Genomic DNA, 24664 nt, shown 5'->3' with positions numbered 1-24664 from the left:
TATAGCAGCACGTATGAGGGCAGCTGTGGCTGAGTGGTTAGAGCAGTTGTCCTCCAATGCAAGAGTTGGCTCGAATCCACTAGCAGTCACATGCCGAAGTGTCCCTGAGCAAGACACTGAACCCCTAGTTGCCTCCGATGTGTGTCCCATTGGTGTATGAAAGTGATAAAACTCTGATTAGTCTGTTTAGAATGATTTGTTCCATTAGCTTTGTAGAGATCTAGTAGAGTGCTGTATGAATGGGTAAATGAGGCACAGATTGTAGTGTAAAGCGCTTTGAGTATCTCAATAAGATAGCAAGGCGCTATATAAGTACAGTCCATTTATCAATTTAAATTTAGGTGAGGACAAGCTTCAAAAAGTTTAGTAGTGACAGTGCTTTTCTCAATAAGTAATATCAAATGAAAAAAAGAAAACAAACTACAGTAGACACATCTTTAACAGACTTTGATTCCCTAACTCCTGTATTGTTGCATTTTGTCAAATAACATACCAACATAACACATTTCCTAAAACTCTGTTCTTGCTTTTAGTTTTGGTCTGCATCCCCAGGATTTTAGAACGTTTGCACATGTCGGCCACCGAAAAATTTCAATGGCCCTCACATGACCACCACAATAATAAAATTAATATTCTTGAAAGGCACTGTAATGGGCTCTTAAACATGTGGGTTCACATTTCAAATACAATTGTATTATATTTTTTAAACAAATACATTTTGTAAATATTTTTTTATCTCAAAATAAAAGATAAATAAATACAGTGCACAATATACTTTACCTAAAGAAACCTTCTTTTTTACTCTATGCCATACATTACTCATCACAGATGTATGTTGTAATGTACACGTAAAAAAATAAAAGAAAAGAAACAGACCATAACCAAACAAACACAAAATACAGCACAGCAGTGTGTTAGTGTAGCTACTCTGATACTATCGTAACTCAAAAACAATGTACATCCATCTAAAGTTTACCTATCATACATAATCAATGTCAACCAAAACCACCATAAATGTTAACCATTGTTAACAATTGTCACATTTTTTACAAAAACTTCAGTTTTAAAAACACAAATTCCAGAAAAAAATAAAGTCAAATGCAATTGAAATTTCTCGTGATAGACTCTAAAACATTTTTTATACAAATACTAAATCTCATATTTATTTGACAGTTGTTTCCATTTGATCTCATTTTGTGGCTACTGCACACAATATAAATTATACTTGGATTTCTAATATTCTGATACACTCAGACACATACTCTATTTTTAAGGATATTTAGAAAAGTCTTTTGTATTTCACTTGTATAAATGCCATATACAATTGGATTTAGAAGTGGAGGTACAATAAATATCAGCATACCCATAATCTTTTGCAAATCAGCTGAAACGTTTTTGAACCTATGAGATAAAACTGTGAAAGTTGCAACAATCTCAAATATAACCAGAATGACTAACTGTGCAACACAGGTGTTTACAGCTTTTGCTCTTGCATTAAATTTTCTCTTACCCACACATGCAATCAGAATCCTAAAGTAAGAATATGCCTGAATGGACACACTTAAAGCCTGTATGACCGCCGTGTTAAACAGTCCAATTATATTATTAAGTGTTGTGTCTCCACATGTGAGCTTCAGCAGAGAAGGGTTATCACAGAAGACATTCATGATGACAGATCTGCACCTGGAAACCCTTGTCTGCAATGAAAAAAATGTTACAATCAAGATAAAGTCAAGACCCCAAACCAGACAAATAATGTAAACAACCAGTCTTGGGGTCATTATGGAACTGTAGCGTAACGGCATGCAGATGGCAACGTAACGATCAAAAGACATTGCTGCAAGAATAAACAAAATTCCTCCACCATACATGTGGAGCAGAAATGCCTGTAAAACACAAAATGGATAATAGATGTTATGTGTCTCTGTAACAATATCTGACAAGATCTTTGGGAGCGTTGTGGTTATTCCAATTAGATCGGTGAAGGGAAGACTGAACAAGATAAAGTACATGGGTTTGTGAAGGTTCTTCTTTAGAATAATTAAAAACAACAGGGTCAGGTTGCAGAACATTCCAAACAAATAAATGACAATACCAAAAACAAATATTGGATACTTTCCTCCAGGTGGAATGACAAATGGGTCCAGTGTTAAGTGATAACTGAATTCTAATGATTGGTTTTCCATTTTCATTCAGCTTAATGGGGAAAATGATCCATTATTGGAAACTTTGCCAAAGTCTTCAGACCTGAATCTACCTAGCACATCACGTTCAAATGTGTCTTGCACAGACTGTTTAGAACTGCCCTGAATATATGTCTTTATCATGTACCGACTCCTTGTTTTCGTCACCTTTTGCCACTGGGATTATTAACAACAATGAAAAAACATCTAATCAAGTAATGACGGAACTTATGATGGGTCAGAATAACTTAAAATTTTGTTTTTAGTTTGCTCTCAGTATATATTCAGCTATCAAAAAAGTTACAGTCCTCATTGGTGGTAAGCCACTGCTGAATTTAAAGAAATTACAATATTTGCAAATGTAAGAATGTTGAAAATGTAAAAAAAAAATTTAAAATGATGAAAACAACATACAACAGAAACAAAAACCAGGACCATATCCAGAATATCTGGAGTTCACTTATCTATTTTTGACAAAACTGACTTTTTACATGTTCTAATCAAACAAACAAAAAAGGAGAAGGCACACTAATAACTGCTGGGTACTGTGATAACGAATGATGTGTTAAAGGTTTTGGATCATAAATTGGGTTAACTTGAGCAAAAATTGGACCTAAATGTTTAATGCAATGAGTTGGGTTAGAAATGAGCCGTTGTTATGACTCGAGGAACACAGAGTGGTATGAGACCCGGAACGAGACAGACACAGGCAAGTACAAAAGTGACAGTGTTTATTATTTACAGTGGTAAATGTACAGTAGCTTCTCTGCAGCTCCTGGAAGAGGAGGGAGATGGTCAGAGGAGGTCGGCAGATGGTCAGGCAATATTAATGTGATGATGTTTTATCTCTTACAGATTTGAAGATCTCCTTAGGGTCCACTCCAAATCCTTAGAAGAGCTCCAGAGGGGGACAAGGCCAACGAGCCAACAGAGCGAGGAAGGCTGGCAACTGGTGGTTGGCAAGGCACGAGGAGAACCAGGACGAGGCGCTGGGAGAATCAGAATGAGGCACAAGGAGAACCAAGACAGGACCAGGGAGCCAGGACCGTCTGGACCGAGGAGGCAGGAACACTGGAAACAAAAAGAGACTGGTAAGTAGATTTACTTAATACTAACTTACAGGCCAGAGACAACACTACCGTTAGATGGTCAATGCTCCAGCGAAGAGTAACACTGGACTGCAGCCTTATGTAGGAGATGATCTTCATCAGGTTGATGGCCGACAGCTGTTGACATAGCAGCCATCTTGGATGAGGAGCTGCAGGCAGTGATACTCTTACAGCTGTGTCATTATCACACCTGCCATCCATCTTGATTTGGGCCAGACGTTCCAAATTTTGCCCCCGTCCCACATGCTGCATAAGGAGGTATAAGGGACACCCAAATGTCCCGCATTTGACAAGAGCTGACTGGACTCACCTGTGTATGTGTGGGAGGAGGAAAACAGAGGAGCAGTTTCAGGGGCAAGATGGAGGCTACTGTAAAAAGCCTTTCAGAAACTGTTGGAATTATCATTCCACATTAATTATCACAACTATTGCAAAGTTACAGTAACGCAAAGTGAGCTTGTAAAAAAAAGTAATTGGCAACACACACGGAATAAAAGGTATAAACATTTTGTTGTTAAAGTTCAGGTATATTTTTATTGATTCATAAATCAACCATCATATATTAGGTTGACATTTTTTGCATTTTACTTTTAAATTTTTTAATTAAATGTTGTTTGAGGGATTGTGTGTGTGTGTGTGTGGGGGGGGGAGGGTATTGGTGGGTAATTTGAATGTCAAAAAGTTTCATTAAATATAAAAAATCTAATCTTTAGGTGCAGTGGCCATCAATAGTGGACAAATAGTGGACTCATGATTTGCAGACATAGATGTGGTGTTCGTAAGGGACGATTGTAGTTTTCATTTGTTTGTGTAATTGTTCTATTTTACCTACCAGTTGGTGTTTCTCAGGGTAGCCTGATGTGTTACTACACATGGTCATATGCTGCAGAAGATATTCTGTGATAATAGTGTGGTGTAGTCAAAACTATTCAATGGAGTTCAGTGTGTAAAAAAAGACAAAACAAAACAAAAAAATAAGAGTAAAACAATTATCAAGTTGGAGGAAAATAAAACCTTCCTGTGGGCCCACCACCTGCAGGAGGGGCCATACAACTTGGGTACATTATGCCATGGGCAGTGGCCGAAGGCGGGGACCTTGGCGCTCTGACTCTGGCTTACCGAAGCTGCCTCTTGGAACGTGAAATGTAACATTTATGGTAGGGAAAGAGCCTGAGCTTGTGCGTGAGATTGAGAGGTAGAGACTAGATATAGTTGAGCTCACCTCGATGCAGAGCATGGACTCTGGAAGCAATCTCCTTGACAGGGGCTTGACTTTATTCTACTCTGGAGCTGCCTATGGTAAGAGGCGCTGGGTGGTGTTGGTGGTGGGGGGGGGGTCTACTTTTGCCCCCCTGACTTGGTGTCTGTGTGCTGGAGTTTTCCCTGGTAGATGAGAGGGTGGCTTCTCTGTGCCTTCAGGTGGGGGGATGCACCCTGACTGTTGTTTGTGCCTACACACCAAACAGCAGTTCAGAGTATCTGGCCTTCTTGGAGTCCTTGGCAAGGGTGCTGGAAGTTGTGTCAGCTGGGGGCTTCTTTATTCTCTGGAGGTCAATGGTTGACTTTGTTGTCATGTCATCTGATTTGTGGTCATTTGGTTTGGACACTCAGGTGAAGAGATGAGCTGAGCTGTCAACTGATCACCACCTGGTAGTGAGTTGGGTCAGACGGCGGGGGAAGATCCCGGACAGACCCGGTAGACCCAAATGTGTAGGGATGGTTTGTTGGGAACACCTGGCAGAAGAACCCATCCGAAAGAATTTCAACTTGCACCTCTGGGAGAGATTTAACAGCATCCCAGCTGAGGTGGGGGACATTGAGTCTGAGTGGGCCATGCTCCACACCTCAATTATTGAAGTGGCTACCTTGATCTGTGGCCACAAGTTTATCAGTATTTTTCACAGTGGCTGTCATTGAATTCAGTGGTGGACACTTCCGGTTGGCGGGGGGGGGGGGGGGGGTGTCAAGCTGAAGAAGAAGTCCTATCAGGCCTTTTTGGCTAGTGACACTCCAGTGGCAGCTGAGTAGTATCGGAGAGACAAACAGTCTGCAGCCTTGGCTGTTGCTGAGACAAAAGATCGGATATGGGAGGAGTTCAGTAAAGCCTTAGATAAAGACTCTTGGGTGGCTTCAAGGAGATTCTGGCAAATCATCAGGAAGCTGGGGAGGGGAAAACAGTGCTTTACTAACAATGTTTTTAGTGAAGGTGGGTTGCTGTTGACCTCGACCAGTGATGTCGTCGGGAAGTGGAAGGAATTATTCTCGAACCCTCTCAATCCCACCATCATGTTTTCCATGGAGGAAGCTGAGTCGGGGAACTTTGGGGTTGATCCATCCATAACCGTGACTGAGGTCACCAAGATAGTTAAAAAGTTCTGAGGCAGCAGGGCTCTTGGGGTAGGAAGAGATTCACCTTGATTTCCTTAAGACTGTAGATGTTGTGGGGCTGTCTTGGTTGGCACACCTTTGCAACATCATGTAGATACTAGGGGCAGTGCCACTGGATTGGCAGACTGAGATGGTGGTTCCCCTCTTCCAAAAGGGGTACCGGAGTTTGTACTCTATTAGCCTCCGTGTTAAGGTCTATTCTGAGGTACTTGAGAAGTGAGTCCGATCGTTGGTCGAACCTCAGATCCAGGAGGAACAATGCGGGTTTGGTCCTGGCCGTGGAACACAGGATCAACTTGTTAACCTCACTAGCATCCTGGAGGGATCATAGGAGTTTGCCCATCCAGTCTACATGTGTTTTGTGGACTTGGAGAAGGCTCTCGACCATGTTCCTCAAGATACACTGTGGGGGGGGGGGGGGGGTGCTCTGTGAGTATGGGATTGGGGCTCAATTCTACAGGCTGTTTGGTCCCTATACAAGCAGCGCAAGAGTTTGATTTGCATTGCCAGTAGTAAGTGGGTCCCCTTCAGGGTGGGAGTTGGACTCCACCAGAGCTGCCCATTGTTAACGATTCTGTTAAAAACTTTTATGAACAAAATTTGTCGGTGCAGCCAGGACATTGGAGGGATTCTGGTTTGGTGGCCTCAGGATTCAATTTCTGATCTTTGCAGAAGATGTGGTCCTGTTGGTATCATGGGGCCATGATCTTCATATTTCACTGGAACGGTTCACAGCCAAGTGTGAATTGGTTGGGATGAGAATTGGCACATCCAAATGTGAGGCCATGGTCCTCAGTCGGAAAAGGGTGGATTGCTCTCTTTAGGTAGAGGGTGAGTTTCTGCCTCAAATGGAAGAGTTCAACTATATTGGGGTTTTGTTCATGAGTGAGAGAAGAATGGAGCCTGAGATTGACAGATGTGTTGGTGCAGTGTCTGCAGTATTCTGAACTGTGCTGGTCCGTTGTGATGAAGAGGGAGCTGAGCTGTAAGGCAAAGCTCTCTGTTAAGCAGTCGTTCTACACTCCTACCCTCACCTATAGCCATAAACCTCATTTAGTGACCAAAAGAATGGGATTGTAGATACAGGCGATTGAAATGAGTTTCCTCCACAGGGTAGCTGGACTCTCCCTTAGAGACAGGGTGAGAAGTTCAGTCATCCAGAGACTCGGAGTAGAACCGTTGCTCCTCCACATTGAGAGGAGCCAGTTGAGGTGGTTTGGGCATCTGGTAAGGATGCTTCCTTTGCACCTCCCTAGGGAGGCACTTCGGGCATGTCTGACTGATAGGAGACCACGGGGAAGACCCTGGACATGCTGGAGAGACTATGTCTCTCAGCTGGCTTGGGCATAATAATAATAATAATGAATTTAATTTGTAACGCACTTTTCATTAACAAAAATCTCAAAGTGCTATGTCTTGGGGACCCCCAGAAGAGCTGGAAGATGTGACTTTGGAAAGAGATGTCTGGGCCTCCCTGCTTAAGCTTCTGCCCCCGCGACCCGACTTTGGAATAAGAAGAAGATGATGGATGGATGGATGATTGAAAACAATAATCAACAATTATTCATGTTCACACCTATCATAATTAAATAAAACAAACTTCATTAATGATTTAGTTTTTTTTTCTTACAAGTATAATAGAACAGAGTAACCATCAGTCAGATTTTAGCTGCCTCTTAGTCAAAGGACAGTGAATGTGTGAAAACATCAGACATTTTCAAGTCCAAAGTAACTTTAAAAAAAATAGTACATGTGGAGTCTGGTAGACAACCCAAGGGTCAGAGGTCATAGTTAGTGGAGCGTATCTTCATGTTATAGATGCTTGCATCTGCATCTAGCATCTGAAGATCTGCATCTGTACTGAGGAGAGGAGACTTTGACTGTTTGCTGTTTTTGAGTTCACATTTTTGGGTAAGATAGTATGGAGCCATCGAGAAAGTGGAAACTTTCTCAAGTTTGGGAGCATTTTTTATTTGATAACGCCAAATAAGGTAAATGTTTTCTCTTTTCCCACTTTTATTCAGTTGTCATTTGAGTTAATTAAATTACAGTTTCTTTCTGAATTCAGAAAGAATTCAGAAAGTGTAACCCATTCACTGTAGTGGGGAGACATACCAGAATTGATACCCCATCACCCCTCCTGCACAGCACCCCTGACCTCCTCGGGACTTTCATAGCCAAAATCTAACTTTGTATTAAATGTTAATGTGTTCAGAGCATCGTAACCATCATATAGGCATGTCCAATTTGCACGTGTGACCAAACTCCTGATCTTCAAAGGAGACATCACGTGGGATTGTGCTCAGCCTGTTCGTGTCTACTGCTTTAGTTCTTATAATTACATATTTTTAACAATAAAAAAAACACTATTTGTATGCCCCAGATTATAGCAAAAATGTGTGCCTCTGTGTAAATTGATTTTTTTCCCTCTAAAACTCACAAAGTTCTTTCTGTGAGAGTCAATTTCAGGTGTTTTTGTGGCTTATTGGAAATATGTGCAAACTTAACTTCTAAAATGTGTGTTACCAGTTATGAGATGTTTTGGCTGTTAAATTTGATACTATTTTGAATCATGCTGAGTGGTAACTGAACTATGATAAATACAATTTAATAAATGATCAAGGATGAAAAATAATTAGTAATTTATGACTACATGAGCTTAAGTCCTGTAAATATAACCCTTTTGAATAAAATAATCATTTTAGGGGAGAAATCCATCAGTCTGAAAAAAAAAAAAACTCTACAAAGGACTTATATATATATATATATATACATAACACATTTGCAGGAGCTACCTGCAAAAAACTATTTGTCAAATGGATCCACTTCTAAAAAGAAATGACATCAACTGGATGTCTTTGTCAAAACACTTATTAATGAGGCCCTTTGGGATATGATTAAATAATGGTTAATAACTATCTTACATTTTAATTAATCCCTGGACTCATCTGAAAAAAAAAATGTTATTTGCTAATAGACAACACTTGAGGGAAATGACATGAGTGTCAATTGTTTACAGGATGTGTGAAGTTTAAATCACCATAAAAACTTGTAAAACTTTTTTTAAACTGAACTGCTGAGTCAAATTTTTCACATGCATAAGCTAAACATAAATTCAATTAATTCAATTCAATTCAATTCAATTCAAAAATACTTTATTAATCCCAGAGGGAAATTAAATGTTGTTGTAGCTCATTTTCCTTGTTTCATAAAAGAGTTGTTCTAGATGTTGATGGTTGTGGGCAGGAAGGATCTCTTGTGATGGTCCGTCTTATAGCAGATCTGAAAAAACTGGCCACAGATGTTGATCCGTTTACTTGCACTTGGTTGGCCTCCTGGGCTTCAGGATCACCTGAATGTTGGGCAGAAATCCTCCCAGGGCAATGGTCACTCCTCTTGTTGAGCTCCTCATAGCTGCGGACAGCCAACTGTAGGTGCTGATGGACGATCCTGTCCTTCCGCTGTCATGAGCCGTGCTTCCTGCTAGTTCCAGGATCTCAGTGGTCAGGCACTAGAGCACAGCTGGCAGGTAGATGAAAATGCATCCACAGAACATCCTTTTCAACTCATTTGAAATTTAAGGCTGTAGTTGAGATATTACTTGAGCTTTTGAGATATTAATCAGCTGCTGTTGGTTGTAGAAACTGCCTTGTTGCCATGGTTACGCATCATAACAAATGTCCAAAACTAAAAAAGTTTCTGTAAAAATCCTTCCAGCTGCACAGCATCCGATACCAGAGGAAACAATCATCCAAAAAATGTGATTTACGTCCAGAAAAAGAGGAATTAAAGTTTACAAAAGCAAAAATCTCAGAATGAAAGTAACAGAGCTGCTCCAACATGCAGCCACCTTGAGCGGCGCAATTCTAGAACCAATTAGTTCTGTGTTTTCATAATATCAGTTTATTCTTAGATTTGAAGAATGATGCTGAAAGGTATCACCTCAGACTTAATTTAATATTTTAATATTTACATTAAATACTCTAAAATTGGTCATTTTATTTATCCCAACTGAAAAAACCAAAACAAACAAAGTAGAATACAGTAATTGAAACTGAACGCTGAGGTGGTCACAAAAGACCACTGGGGACACAGAACAGTTGGGTCATCAGAAACAATAATTATTAATTTACCCCAGAGAAATGGACATTTTAAAACCTCAAGTTATTAATATTTGTGTAATTCTGATTCTAATTTCTGCAATTTTCACTCATATTCATCTTGCTTTTGTATAGTAATTTTGTTTGGAATATATTTTGGGGACAAGGGGCAGATATTATAAGAATTAATTCTTCTTCTGCTGCCTTTCATTTTATTTCGGTGATTGTATATCTTTTTTCTTTTCTTTAAATTGTATTATATTTGTTGTTTGGATGAAATGAAATGAATAAATAAAACATACATACATACATACATATTGAGTCAATGAGACTAACCTGTATAAATAAAGGTTGAATGAATGAATGAATATTATTTCATGACATGAATCTGTTGAGTTTGTGTGATTTTTTTATTTACAATTAAAACTGTCAAACTAAACATTCAAATTTAGTGAGTTTTAGTAATAAAGCCATTCCAACTGTGTGTGTTTTATTGTGTTTAGAATTTAAGATATAGCAGATAAGATGAAGTAGTTTTAGACATTTTGTTGTACATTTTTCTGAATCTGTCACAGTTGAAGGCCTGCATTCTGGCATAGAGTGTGAGTGTGTACGTCTGAGTGGTAAACTTTTGTGCATTTGTACAAAAAATAGTTTTATTTACTCAAATATCTTTATATTTCTAGATGTCAAAGATACCCTAATGGCTACATTCATTCAACTTTTATTTATACAGATTAGTCTCATTGAGTCATGGGGACTCAAGTCATTGTTACACAGTTTGATGTTTGTCTTAATTACCAGTACATGTCACCTGGTGCTGTGCTGTCTGACTGAAATTGCATGAAGGGCTAAATGGATGGATGGATGGATGGATGGATGAACTCTCAGTATGTCAGTTGCCATATTGTTCTTTCTACTGGTCAAAACAGTAGTTCAAGTTAAAGGGTTGTAAGCTCAATCAACAACAAAAAAGGTTAAACTGTGTCATCTGGACCGGTTTCTTTAAGTGAAAAATGTCTCCTCCCCATCCAGAGGACTTCCTCAGCCTGCCTCAGGCTATTTCTGTGAGTAGCTAGTTGGCCACCTGGTCGAAAACATTTGATTGCTGTCCATGATGACTGATTGTTTTGGATGGGTGTGCTTTGCACAAAGTCCTCTGGATGGGGGTCGAAATGTTTCTCACTTAAAGAAACTAGGCCAGATGACATGATTGAATCTTTTTTGTAGAAGTTCAAGTTCCAGTTGGTTTATTTGCCGCATGCATTGTTACAGTTTGCAACGAATGTTATAAAATAAATTTAGCATTTGACCCATTCTTAACGTGCATAACTAAAATAGGTTGTTAATAAGTTTAATTTAAAAGGAAATAAAATAAATCAAACCTTGCATCTAAACACTAAATTTCAAAAGGTGTGTGTGTGAGTGTGTGTGTTTCATCTAGCTACCTGTTCTGTATTTTACTATATATATATATATATATATATATGTGTGTGTGTGTGTGTGTGTGTGTGTGTGTGTATACTTGTTTTGTTCTGGTTTTCCACTCTGTGTTATAACTGTGCTGTCTTTTTGACATGTGACTAAAATATCTCAGAAACAACTTTAGTTCTTGAGAATTCAAAACTTCTTTGTGTGGGTCTCTGTGGAAAAAAACAACACTGCAAACGTGGGTTTCCTCCCACCACCATGAAGGTATTTATAAAATGGTTGTGTTGTGATCGTGCCAGAGCACAATTTCTTGCAGTATGTTCAGGTAAACAAACATTTTGATTTAATAGTGTTACTTGAAAACAATGCAACTACTAGTTATCTTGTATTTAATTTTTGTTTGCTTAAGTAACTTACATATAATAAACCCTATTTTTAAATATTTGACTTATTTAATTCCAGATTTACCACCAAGTGAAACGAGATGGAGAAAAATGCATCAGTTGCGTCCGACGTCCTCGAGCTCCAAGGGTTTGACATTTCTCCAGAGTTCACATATCCTCTGTTTTTCTTACTTCTGCTTGTTTACTTGTCTCTGCTCTTTTCCAACATCGGCGTCCTTGCCCTCATCATCATGGAGAAGAGTTTGCACCAACCGATGTACTTTCTCTTTTGTAACCTTTCTGTCAACGACGTGATCGGGAACACGGCCCTGCTGCCTCAGGTGATGGCTCACGTCCTTTCAACTAAACGGTTCATCACCTACAACCAGTGTGTGGCTCAAGCGTTTCACAGCCACACATTTGGATCAGCATCCCACTTGATTCTCATCATCATGGCGATAGACAGATATGTGGCAATATGTCACCCTCTGAGGTACAGCTCAATAATGACTGGCAGGACTGTGGTGGGGCTGTCTGTAGTTGTGTGGGGGGTGTCCTTGGTGCTTGTGTCTGTGCTCCTAGGGCTAACAGTGAGGCTGTCCCGTTGTAGATCATTTATCCAAAATGCTTACTGTGACAACCCATCCCTGTTCAAGCTTTCCTGTGAAGACGTGTCCATCAACAACATCTATGGACTCGTTTTCACTGTGCTGCTGTTTACTTGTTCCATAGGAGGCATAGTGATCACATACATGAGAATAGCTCTTATCTGCTGGATAAAGAAAAACAAAGAGCTGAATAACAGAGCGCTTCAGACCTGTGCGAGCCACCTCCTCCTTTATCTTATCATGCTTTGGTCTGGATTTTTAACAATCACATTGCATCGATTTCCAAACTACCCAGATTTGAGGAAGATAGCGCACATTTTATTTCACGTTGTTCCAGCCAATTTAAACCCCGTCATTTATGGGTTGCAAACAAAATCTTTACGGGTTAAAATAGTTGAAATACTGCAGAGAAAAAAAGTGATTCCGTTCTAGTATTTCCTGTTTATTTGACTTAAAACAGACAGTTTTTACTGTTAAATTTACAATACCTGATTTAAAACGTGTCTAAATGAATTTTGTACATAAATGCAAATTGCAAATTGAATTAGAATTTAATTATGAAATAAGCTTGAGTTCATTATCTTGTAAACTTTTGTGCAGAAGATTATAACTATCAAGTAAGAGGACATTGTGAGTTCATGAGTTTCCCAATAAACTTTGCAGACTAACCTAATGTGATCTGCAATTTCAGAAAGTTACAGATCAAAACAACAGTCTTTTTATGTTGTTGTTGCAAATGGTCTTGAAAATTTCCTTAACTACAAACAGAACATGTCAGTAAACATAAAGTTTGAATGTGTTTGTCCTGGAGCTGACTCATTTAAACCTGATGGCAGCAGTTCTGTATATGTCTCTCTTGTAAATGAGTCCTCGAGGCTCAATGGGATTTACCTGTCTAAATAAAGGTTGAATGAATATGTGTTGCACTTTGCACATAATATTGCTGTTTGTAACGGTTTGGCGCTATACAAATATTTTTAATTCACAAAATGTATTCTGTTTTATCCCTTTAAAGCATTGAAAATGACAGGGATTTCATGTTTATGGCCTGTTATTTTTTTTCCCTATTTTTTTTTTTTATTTAGTTGTAAAACCGTGTGTCATAAAATGTCAGTCAGTGTCAGCATGTCAAAAATTCCTAGAATTACATTCGATTTACATAACTATCCTATAATAATGTATTTATTTATTGCTATTTATTTGATTTTTTTTTTTTTATAATATCTCATGAATCATTTTAGACCAGGCTTTCTTTAGTCTGTGTGTTTTACTCTCACAGTTTCCTGCTTGTAAAATTGAACTTTCAGGTTCAGATTAAAATATTCTTAGATAAAGTATAAAGTAACTTGCTTGATTTATTCTCCAATAAGCTTTGTCCTTATATTTTCAAAAATGCAGGGACCTGGATGATCCAGCTTCAGACATCTGAAAAAGTTAATTGTATTTCATTGAAAAGTTGCAGTTTTCTGTTTTTTATAGTGCATGAGCACAATGTGTGAACAATCCAAAGAATTGTAAATTCAGTTTAAACACATTATTACTGAAGATTCAAGACTTTATTTATGTTTTTCCAACAGACAATCTTTTGTTGATGACATGATTGTTTTATACAATAAAGGGACAAACCTGTATGTATGTAAACCTGTATGTAAACCTGTATGTATGTACACCTGTATGTAAACATGTATGTAAACCTGTATGTAAACCTGTATGTAAACCTGTATGTATGTAAACCTGTGTGTAAACTTGTATGTATGTATGTAAACCTGTGTGTAAACTTGTATGTATGTATGTAAACCTGTATGCATGTAAATATACAGAATAAACAAATTAGTCTAAGGTTTTATAAAAATCATTGCACAATAAAGCTTGAAAAGGCTAAAAACATATGTAACAGTTAAAGGTCCTGCATCATGGTAAGATAGTGCATGTGATAGTGTTTAAGGACTGTCTGATTTGTTCTGCAGTTAGATGGCTTTGCCCATGATGAGAAGGCTCATTAAAAACACCATTATGAAAAATATCCACATGAAAAAACGGTCCAGCACTTTAGCTACTTTCTTCCATTCTCCGGTTTTCCTCTGCGTTGCCCTCTGATCTCTGTAACAGCTGGCGATGTAGTCAATGTTCTGCAACAGTGCTTCAGTATTGCTGTGAGTTTTACAGGAAGTGTCTCCATCTTTTTTCTCTTCTTCACTTACTCCTCCCTTCCTGCATCTCTTCAGACCCCCTGAGCCCTCACAGTCCATGCTTGTAAAGACACCATAGCTCCAAGTGCTGGAGTGAGTGGTCGTATTCCTTCCAACTGAGTCTATTGAACTCATTGTGTGATCCATGTCCTCTCTCTCCTCTGGGATGATGGGGTTCATTGTTGCTTGACCACATTCTATTTTGAAGTCCTCTCTGCCTGGTCCTGCCTGACCATTCATGGTGCAGTTGGTGTTCTTTCCAGGAGGACGTTGTTGTTTCTCTGTCTGTGCTGACATGCAGTTCTCCCCAACTTCGTAAACAAAGAACATTCTGGCCATGTACTGCAAAATGATGGTTTTGGCCCATTTAGGAACAGGCTTGGCATCCGGGCCACAGTGGTGAATGTTCATGATGAAGATGGTCAAAGCAGTAGATGCTGTGATCATGGTCATTGTTGCAATGTAGTATTTTCCTGTGAAAGTGCATAAGACAAGATGTTCAGCACATATGTGGATATGTTAACATGCTAATTTAACCTTGGTCCATCATCCTCACCAATAAGTGGTACATTTTCAGAAGGTGGCATGATCTCTGCAACCAACAGCTGAAAGACAGTGAGTGCCAGCATCACAGTGACCCCTAAAGAAACTTTTTCTCCTGAATCAGCTGGTAGGTAGAAGCCAAGCGGTGCCAGAAAAGAGATCATCACACAGGGGATGAGCAGGTTGAAAACATAGAACGAAGCTCTTCTTTTGAGTTTTAGCGTGTAGGTCACATCTGGGTACGGGTCAGCGCAGCAGCCATATAGAACAATGTTCTTCTTGGCCGGCATACCGAGCACCTCCCACTCCACGTTCTCCACCAGGTCAGCCAGGTCGGCGCTTTCCATGGCGTTCTGGATGTCGAGCTGGTTGCCATTATAGGTCCAAGACCCGTAAGTGAACCTGCACTGCTGACCATCAAAGGGGAAGAAAGACACATCCACTCTGCACGAACTCTTGGTGATAGCCGGGGAATCCCACATCATCTGGCCATCATGTTGGATCACCACATTAGTGTCCATTGGGCCAGTGAAATGATTGTCTGCACTGAAAAACAAAGACAGCTTGTCTGAAATTCAGTTACATTCAACCTTTAGTGTCATCGAGCCTCAAGGACTCATTTACAAGAGAGACCTGTTTTAAACAAAGAACACAGACGACAACAGTAGACAATTATAAAAAGAAGCATATAAAATGAAAAGTAAATGGAATAAATTATATTTTAAAAATGAAAGAAAAACAGCTACATTATAAAAAGATATAAAATATTAAAAACAGGAACATGTCTGCATTGTTTTTGCCAGGAATTTAGCAGTTGTTTGAAGCCACTTAGAGAGGTCAAGGTTGAGAGCTTCAGATCTTTTTGCAAGATATTCCAGGAAACAGGAACAGAGTAAGAGAAGACCCTTTTGCCTAGTTCAGTCTGCACTGAGGGTACACTGCAGGTAATTATGTCCTGAGAGCGCACGCTGTAGCTGCACTCATGTAGTGATGTAGGAGGAGACCAAGAAGTGATTTAAAGATGAAAATGTACCAGTGTGAGAGTCTGCTTGAAGATAATGATGACGAAATGACCAATGAAAAGGTAAGTTAAAGCAACAGGGTTGATATATACTCAACAAAATGTTTAATTAACAAATATTTAAACAGCAGCTGCTATAAAAACAAGAAACTTGATAACTCAAGTATGCCAACTACAAAAGTGTCGACTCACTTTAAAGAACTGTACCTTTTTCTCAGCACATTTGCCTTTTATATATTATCAAATATTATTTTTTATCTACGTGTGTGGTTTGCAAAGAACAATTGTTAACGTGGAAGTATGACTATAGTCACCAAAAATCAAAAGTACTAACACGTTTTTGTACCATTTTGCTCACAAAACTTACACATCTTACTTTAGTTTTCATTATGACTTCAACACTTGCTCTTCTCAAGGGCATCTCCCTCTCCGCTTCGCTTTGCTCTGTCCTGTCTGTGAAACTGTTTAGAGCCTCTCTGCTACAAATCTTAAGAATCATAATTTATGGATTTGAATTTGGTCAGTTGGTCCCTCGACACAATTGATAACATTTATTCAAAGTGAAGACAGGCTAGGTGAGCCAATTTGCCCTGTTGGCACGCACGCAGCTGGATATCTCATCGACTTGGAAGAATTGATGATGAAGAATTGATGATGTGTCTATCTCTGCTGTCATTAATGGATTTTAGGGACGCATATATAAATGGATTTATGATAACTGGTTCCTGCTTTTTGGATTAGGCTGGTTGCTGGTTTATCTACAATCGAGGAAGTCGTCGGCAGCAAATTTGGAACTGGTCAGGCTGCCTGCCTTATATGATGGCTTGGTTTGTGCCTCGAGCACCCAGACTTATTTGCTTTTGGCAGGATGTATCAGATCTTGGGGATTATTCTCAGGCACGGTCCATTAGTGTGGCCATTTAATTTGGACGTTTCGGAACCGAGTGGGCCGACACAGACTCGAGGTAGATGTCATTAAAGTTCTGCCTGTCCCCAAACAATCGCGTTTATCTGAATTTGGCTCCCTGACTGGCCTTGACAGGTCATCTTATCTAATTCGCTTGGAAGTTTTGTAAACCTGATGCTCTGACCCTCCCTCTCCTCCTACTGAGAAATTCCATGAACCTTTCAGAGGGGCCCAGCTGAATAAACATGATGTTATCATTTCAGGATTCTCTAGACTCTCCAGTGCCTCTGTGCATTGTCTCTGGACATGCTCACCGTCCTTGCGTCACCTACCCCACCCCTTGCAGCCTGTTGGCGTCAATATGTGCTTATGTGCAAGATTTTTTTTTTTTTTTTCATTATCACGCTGTTGACCTTCAACCAGAGGTTAAAAGCGTGTTAGGATTTTTTTTTTGTCTCCAAACCATATGTATTATTTTTCACCACTTTTTATTGTCTGTCCAAACAGATCTCACTTGTATATGAGTCTTCGAGGATCAGTGTGATTTATCTGTTTAAATAAAAGTTGAACTGAATTGAAATGAATTTTGTGGAAAAAATGGTTTCAGTCAGTGTTCATTTTGTGACTTTTACTGATAAAAGGAGACCTCCAGGAGCAGTATCTGAATTATAAGATCCAACCATGTCTGACTTACCTGTTATAAAGGACTATATCAGGTCTCCATACATTACTACCAGGTATACGAATAGTATCAAGGCCTTCGTAGTCATCTTTATTCCATTTGAGGTGTGCATCAAACCACACCTGCCTTATCCACAAATATGCAGTCAAGATTTGATTTCGCTCATCCTGTAAAAAGTAAAAGACAACATTTTAAATATAATGACAACATAGATGACAGATTTATGTGCAATTATCACGTGCAGTTATTCACAAGTGATTATTGCACAGTGCTGGGTTGATGTGTGAGATGTTTTACCATGTCAATAATATGTGACAGTGTAACCTGTAGAGTCACATTCAGGATGGTGTTTGTGTCCTCCACGGGCCTCAGTGCACTCGTGTAGTTGGTCATTAAATCAGTCAGCAGCTTCTGAGCATATTTTAAATGAGCACACTGACAGACTAGTTTGGGAGACAGAAATGATACAGAATGAGCAATAATGCACCAAAAATAATTGTTTTAGCTAAGAAAAGTTTGATTTTGTTGTGATTTTTCTGCCATTTTCCCCACCAGTGACTGTCTTGCACAGAAAAGCCAGTTTTGAGGATGATGAGGGGCTGGGAAGGACAAGGGAGAGACACGTGACACAAAATGACACAATCCATGATGGATGGCAGGAGGGGAGGCAAAGCCAGCTTAGAATGTCCTTCTTTATAAACAGATCAGTCTAATCTGACTGTGCAGAGAGCATTTGCTTGACTGAAAAATCGACAACGTCATGGGACAGCATGGTGGAATAAAACTACCAGGACGACTGCTGTAACCACTCAGCCACAGCTGCCCCCAAAATGTGTATAAACAGTTTGAACAAGGTAAATAGTTGTTGTTCTGGTCTGTGGGTTTGGACAGACCAGATGCCTGTTCAAATTAAGCCTCTGACCCAGATAGACATGTCGACAGGATTATGAGAATAAAATCCTCTGATAACTTGTTATAATTTTGGCAATTGCTAACATGGAAGAGGAAACCCAAGAACAAATAGGCTACATATATATATATATATATATATATATTTTAAATCACTTCAGGTGTGATTTGAGCTGAAGATAAAACATATACAAATATTTGTTGTCATCAATAGGGATTAAAATTATTTTCTTGTTATTTTTCAACCATAACAAAAAAAAAAGACACAAAACTGTCTGAAGGGTAAGATAAACAGAATATCATATGTTCAGGCATATTATGATTCAGAGATGGAGGAAGACGACTCGCTGTGGCAGCATCTGAAGATGGAACCGCTCAAAAAAAAAACAAGAAGTTCAGGTTCATATAAAACAAATGTACTTACTCGACACGGCGCTGAAGAGAAGACACACGTGGAATAAAGTTTGGATTCTATTGCGTTTCATTTTGGTGAAGCAAAACATCTGGATCCAAATAGCATTTGGGTTTAAGCTGAACTTGTCTAAATAATAATAACAATAATAACAATAATAATTTCAGCAGTAAAGCCCACCCTCTCTGTATGCACTGTGGCCACTGACAGACCTCTCATTCCATCACATGAAAATCCAATGCATGCCATCACATGACATAATGAGGGCGCTGAAGAAAAAACAGTGCACCTTGTCTCGGGCGCGTGCGCACAGATCAGGGTTAGGGCATCTAAATGACTGTTACATCAACCAGCAATCCTCAAAACAGCATATATATTTATTTATTTATTTATTTCTGCTCCATATCAAACAGCCAGTTTCCTGTAGACGTGCTTGATTTTTTAAATCTTTATTATAATCTGTGTATTAGTTTGACAGGCTTCCTGCCCCCACCCTCCTGCCCACCGAGGTGATGAGCGCTCCTCTGCTCCGGAAGCCGTTGCTTCTCCATCCGTCCCTCCCGCACAAACAGGACTGCAGCCTCCTCCTCGCGCAGGGTACCATCTGCTGGGAGCATCAGACTGAAACGTTACGGGATTTATTCACGTGCCTGCTTCATGACGATGGGGGCTGTCACGTTCAGACCCGTCGCGCCCCACGACGCAAAGAATGTTGTTGTCACGTCCTTGTTTTTGTCGAGCCAGCGGTGTGAGTGACGTCATTTACTGGCTCAACAATAAACCAAGAGGAGGTAGGTTGATTTCAGAGCCCACGTGTTTAATGCATGCAAGATTAAACCAAATAGATTTTAAAAAAATCATAAGATAATGATCATTCTCTATTGGACATGAGTTATTTTCTCATGGAGATTTGTTTATATTATACATTTTTATTTTTGCAGAGAAATATGCTGCAGGGCTCAAATAGTTTGGGGCATGAGAAGCCCCTGGTCATCAGGATGTCCTTTGCCTGTTGTGTTCTGGGATCTGTGTGCCTGCCATTGCTTGGACTAATAACATGCGTCTCCATATCCTTTCTTTTTCATTTTGAAGATGCTACTGGTACACATTGCCAGGTACTATAATACATATTAACATTAATGTTTTGTTGCAAAACCTTAACATATTAAACGTTAAGGGTTGCGTCCTCTTTGTTAAAGCAAATGTCTTTGGCTTGTTTTGTTAAAATAATTCCGATGAACCAAAATTTAAATGCAATATTTTATTATTATTAAATCGGTTGTAATTATTTTAATAACCATTATGTTTTGTTTTTCATTCTGTGTATTCAGGTTCCAAATTACCTGCCGTCTATTAGTGCCTCGATAAGTCTGAGTCCTGAGTGCTACATTTGGCGGTTCTGCATTGGACTGCACACTGCACCCAGGCTCCTCGTGGCCTTTACCTACTTCAGATTTTACAAGACCCGCTTTGCTGCCAGGGTCCCTGAGAGTCCCCTCAGCTGCCTGAGCCTGGCTTTTTCAATCTCTGAGAACCTTGGCCTCCTGCTACTCACTTATGTGTCATCCACGGAGATGTACTGTGAGTCTGCATGTGTCCCTTCATTAAAAAAAATCATTTTGGAGTGTTTTTTTGTTTTCCATTTGGATATGTTCTATGTGTTAATGGTTGCAAATACTTTTTTAAATATAGACGCTCAACTGCTCCCAACATACGCAATAAGGATTAAATACATGCTGACCTCTGCTAAAACACACACTCTGCCTAAATACTGTATTGTAAATAGTCTGTCCTTATCAATGTTCCAATACATATTGAAAATTATTATTGATATTGTTTATCCTATTTCTTTATGTACTGTTTTTAACGTTTAGGAACTTTTTGTGTGAATCTTTTTATCTGTTCCTGCTGTTACACTGAATTTCCCATCCATGGGACAATAAAGGCTATTTCTATTCTATTCTATCATAATCTAACAACAACAACAAAAATCATTTAAAGTATAAATTCCACATGATAGACAAATGTCTCGTCTGTTTGTACAGTTGTGCACAAGGAAGGTTTCGTTCTGTTCATTGTGAGCTCTCTGATCTACATGCTGATAACATGCCGCCTGTGGAAGTCTATCAAGAAGTATTCCATAAGTCCCGAGGTGAGAAATACCGAACAAAAAAACCCCAAAAAAAATCAAAAAGCACTGACGCTTCCTTCATATCATTTGTAGCATTTCAGTGTTTTTCTTTCTCCCTTAAAGGACGCCAAGTCTCATCACTGGAAGGTGCGTTTCTTACTTCTCAACGTGTGCTTCTGCGTTTTCGCTGGATTCTTTTATTGGAAACACAACGTGTACTGTGAATCAGGAAGTAAGTCAAACATGAGCTCATATTTTGTACGGCCTGTGAACATTAATGACGCAAAGCATAAGACACATAAAGAGGAAGGTGCACAACACCTGCTGTCTTTCATGCTAGAGTGTAGGACTAAAGACTTCAGGACTTAGGTTGAGAAATGACAGAATTGTAGCTATTTTTGTCAAACCTTGAATATAAGATAACATTATGCAAAATGTCATGCAATATTGTAAGACTGCATACTCAAGAGTGTATATGCTGTCACATATTCTCAGGTGCTACACCAAAGTTTAGTTCAGTATCTGTAACATTGAGTTATAGTCATTTTATGCTGACTAAAATCAATTAGCTGTGGTGGTTTGTCCCCCGTTGTGTAGCAAAGAGGGGAAATTGGAAATATCCATCCGTCTGTCTGCCTGTTGATCTGTGCATGATAACTTGAAAAAATAAGTGAGTTAGTGACTTACATTTTATTTGTGGTTACATCTAGGCGTTAAGAAAGGTTCCTTTCAAAAATTGGGTTGCCATGTCAAAATCCAAGATGGCGGCCACCATATATGTAAACCTTGTGAGCTGGATAACTTGAAAAATAAACAATGTGTTGACTTCCCTTTTGGTGTGTGGTTGTATCGAGGCGTAAGGAAAGTCACTGTCAAAAATTGGGTTGCCACGTCAAAATCCAAGATGGCCCCTCCCAACTTGGATGTGTCTGTTATTTGAGGAAACTGCGATGAACCATTTTTTATACTGCTTAAAAGTATATTAAAGTCCTTGTTCAATAATCCAGGTAAAATACCCAACAAAGTTAAGTCAGGTCCTCCTTTGGTTTTTCATCCAAATACTCTGTCAGTCCAAAGAGCCACAACAAACTCAGTCCCATAAGCAGCACACTCACATAGTGGGCCAGCCAGTTTGATGATAAGATGGAGTCTGCCCTCTCCCCCATCGTCTCCTCTGAGACAGCCAAGGTCAAAGTGGTTCAAAACATCAAAGTTCATGCTCAATAATCCAGGATGGCCCACTATGTGAGTGTGCTGCTTGTGGGACTGAGTTTGTTGTGGCTCTTCGGACTGATGAAGTCCTTTTGATGAAAGACGAAACATTTCAACACAAAGAAACCATCCAGAGGACCTGACTTAACTTTGTTGGATTTTTTTACCTGGATTATTGAGCATGAACTTCGATGTTCTGAACCACTTTGGACATGGCTGCCTCAAAGGAGTCAACAGGGGAGAGGGCGGACTCCAGAAACCATCTTATCACCAGCAAAGCATGACCCAATATGTGCTGCTTATGGGACTGAGTTTTTTGTGGCTCCTCAGACTGATGAAGTCCTTTCGCTAAAAGACGAAACGTTTCAACACAAAGAAACCATCCAGATGACCTGACTTATCTTTGTTGGGCTTAAAAGTATAGTTTCCTGAAATGACTGGAGTGGCCAAAGATTAATCTTTGGTGGCCAAGGCCACCACTAGCCACCCCCTCGCTCTTGTGCCTGGTCATGGATCAAATTGCTCCCTCCTCTCACCAGGATCTGTCACTCTGCACTGCCTTGGACATAAAATAAATACTACCTCGATACTTCTGCACTTGACTATCTTGCACCAAAAATATTTAGGTTTACTTGCATTTCCAGTCCAGAAAAAAAATATATATATATATTCATCTTGCAAACTACAAAGATTCACTATTCAACACCCCTCAGCAACATCGGTGTACCGCTTGTATTCAATTGAAATGACTTGCAGAGTTTTGACTCTTCCCTCTTCAGTGGTCACCACAGCAAGTCAATCACCTTAATCTCACGCTGTCCTCTGTCCTAATTTCAACTACCTCCTTGTCCTCTCTAACTGCATCCATTTACCTCCTCTTTGTCATTTTCCTGGCAGCTGCATTTCTAACATATTTCTATAATACAGTATGCCCAACTTAACTTGGGTTAACTCCAAAAAGTTAACCATTTGTAGATGCACTTTTTGTGGTAACAGACACACAAACAGACACGGGCAAAAACATTATTGTCCATCTTTGTTCGGTAGCAGGCGATGAAAATTGGACTTGTAAAAACCTTAGTCACAAAGCATGTGCGTGTTTCACATTTGTTTGTTTTGTTGACAGGTTACACATTTTTTGCCCTGTTTGAGTACCTTGTGGTCGTCTCCAACATGGCTTTCCATCTGACAGCCGTGTGGGATTTTAAAAGCCGGGAGATTGTGATAATTTCATCCTCTGAGGATAAAGACTTCTGACTACAGTCTCAAGGACTACGTACTGAAAGCACGACCAATGAACTGTCGGATGATAACAGCAAAGATCTGGCTCAAGAGGACTGGGACGGTCTTTTCCACATATTTCCATGATGACAAGTCTAATGTGGTTTTGGAGGGTGCTGACGCTAGTAAAGTACAAAGTACAAACATATGTGTTGCACTTAGTGTACATGTGTGTGGAAGTACACTGTTTGTTTCAGTATTTTATGCCTTCACATATAGATATTATGTGATGCAATATGTCAAACTTTGTACATTGTACAACTAATATGTGATCATTTGAATCATGAATGTGTCATAAAAAAATCACCTTAATGTGTCAGCTTAAAGAAAAACAGGTTTTGCTAAGTTTTAACTTGGTAATATAGAGGTGTTTGTCTTGGTAGTCAACATTCCTATAAGCTGCAAATACTACTAGGCTCAGAAACAGTAACGTCTGACACTATTGTGTATCATTCACCACCAAGAAGTGCAATAATATAGAAACAAATGGATCACACTCTGTTACCGTCTCTGACTTGATTCTGTTTGATGTGAACACAAGCTTCAAACAAAAGTTATATTCCATAAACTTGAATTATTCTTCACATTTGAAGAATATGTGGTCATTAAAATGTCTACAAGAACACAACATTCTTTCAGGCTTGTTTGTGTAGTCAAATAATTCTCCAGAACAATTGCAAAATTGTGATTGTAAATCATGGTGTTGTCCAAATAAATTAATGTGCATAGTTATAAAATTCAGCCATACATGTGCAGTAAGGCCTTCCAAAAAGGATACAGTATGTAAAAAATAAATAAATAAATTAAATTAAATCGCTCTTGTTTCTTGAATAGTAGCCCAAGGCAATATCAATAAAATTTATTTTAATACCCCATTTATTATAATTTTATTTTATATTTATAAATATAATTTATAATCTGGTGACCTTCTTGCTGAGAAGCAACAGCACTACCAACTGAGCCACCGTGTCGCCAATAAAACAGAGCCCTAAAATTAATTTGTTTGGTACGGTCTAGGTTTTAGTGCAGTGCATTTCAGCCCCTTATGAAAAAAAAAAAAAGTAATTGTGATGATTGTGATATGATTCAGGAATTTAAACCAAAATCAACAACAAAGTTGGATTTAACTATTATTATTATTATTATTATTATTATTATTATTATTATTATTATTA

General features: G+C 39.0%; 4 protein-coding genes across 5 annotated transcripts; 2 read left to right on the top strand and 2 right to left on the bottom strand.

The window, feature by feature from the left end:
- Positions 1-1250: 1250 nt before the first annotated feature.
- Positions 1251-2192, bottom strand: LOC119411336 (olfactory receptor 52B2-like). The gene has a single exon (XM_037678278.1). The coding sequence runs from the start codon at positions 2190-2192 to the stop codon at positions 1251-1253; it is 942 nt and encodes a 313-aa protein (XP_037534206.1).
- Positions 2193-11677: 9485 nt separating this feature from the next.
- LOC119411335 (olfactory receptor 13H1-like) lies at positions 11678-13542 on the top strand. Of its 2 annotated transcripts, XM_037678276.1 has the most exons (2): positions 11696-12595; positions 13516-13542. In XM_037678276.1, exons 1-2 carry the CDS (start codon positions 11696-11698, stop codon positions 13540-13542), a joined length of 927 nt encoding a protein of 308 aa, XP_037534204.1. The 2 variants fall into 2 exon arrangements, with proteins under 2 accessions (XP_037534205.1, XP_037534204.1); XM_037678277.1 differs by lacking the exon at positions 13516-13542 and having other exon boundaries at positions 11678-12634.
- Positions 13543-14169: 627 nt separating this feature from the next.
- On the bottom strand, positions 14170-18956 carry LOC119411334 (neuronal acetylcholine receptor subunit alpha-9). The gene is made up of 5 exons (XM_037678274.1): positions 18878-18956; positions 17842-17987; positions 17557-17711; positions 14948-15480; positions 14170-14864 (listed from the first exon to the last, which is right to left on the bottom strand). Exons 1-5 carry the CDS (start codon positions 18954-18956, stop codon positions 14170-14172), a joined length of 1608 nt encoding a protein of 535 aa, XP_037534202.1.
- An 856-nt stretch (positions 18957-19812) lies between these two features.
- Positions 19813-23587, top strand: LOC119411333 (post-GPI attachment to proteins factor 2). Its single transcript, XM_037678273.1, has 5 exons — positions 19813-19980; positions 20197-20446; positions 20911-21017; positions 21120-21228; positions 23335-23587. Exons 1-5 carry the CDS (start codon positions 19813-19815, stop codon positions 23463-23465), a joined length of 765 nt encoding a protein of 254 aa, XP_037534201.1. The 3' UTR covers positions 23466-23587.
- Positions 23588-24664: the final 1077 nt, after the last annotated feature.

This window comes from Nematolebias whitei, chromosome 6 (assembly GCF_014905685.2).
Source record: "Nematolebias whitei isolate Nwh7 chromosome 6, NemWhi1, whole genome shotgun sequence".
Lineage (NCBI taxonomy): Eukaryota > Metazoa > Chordata > Actinopteri > Cyprinodontiformes > Rivulidae > Nematolebias > Nematolebias whitei.
The sequence above is the reverse complement of the archived record's forward strand: the minus strand, read 5'-3'. Positions and strand labels throughout refer to the sequence as shown.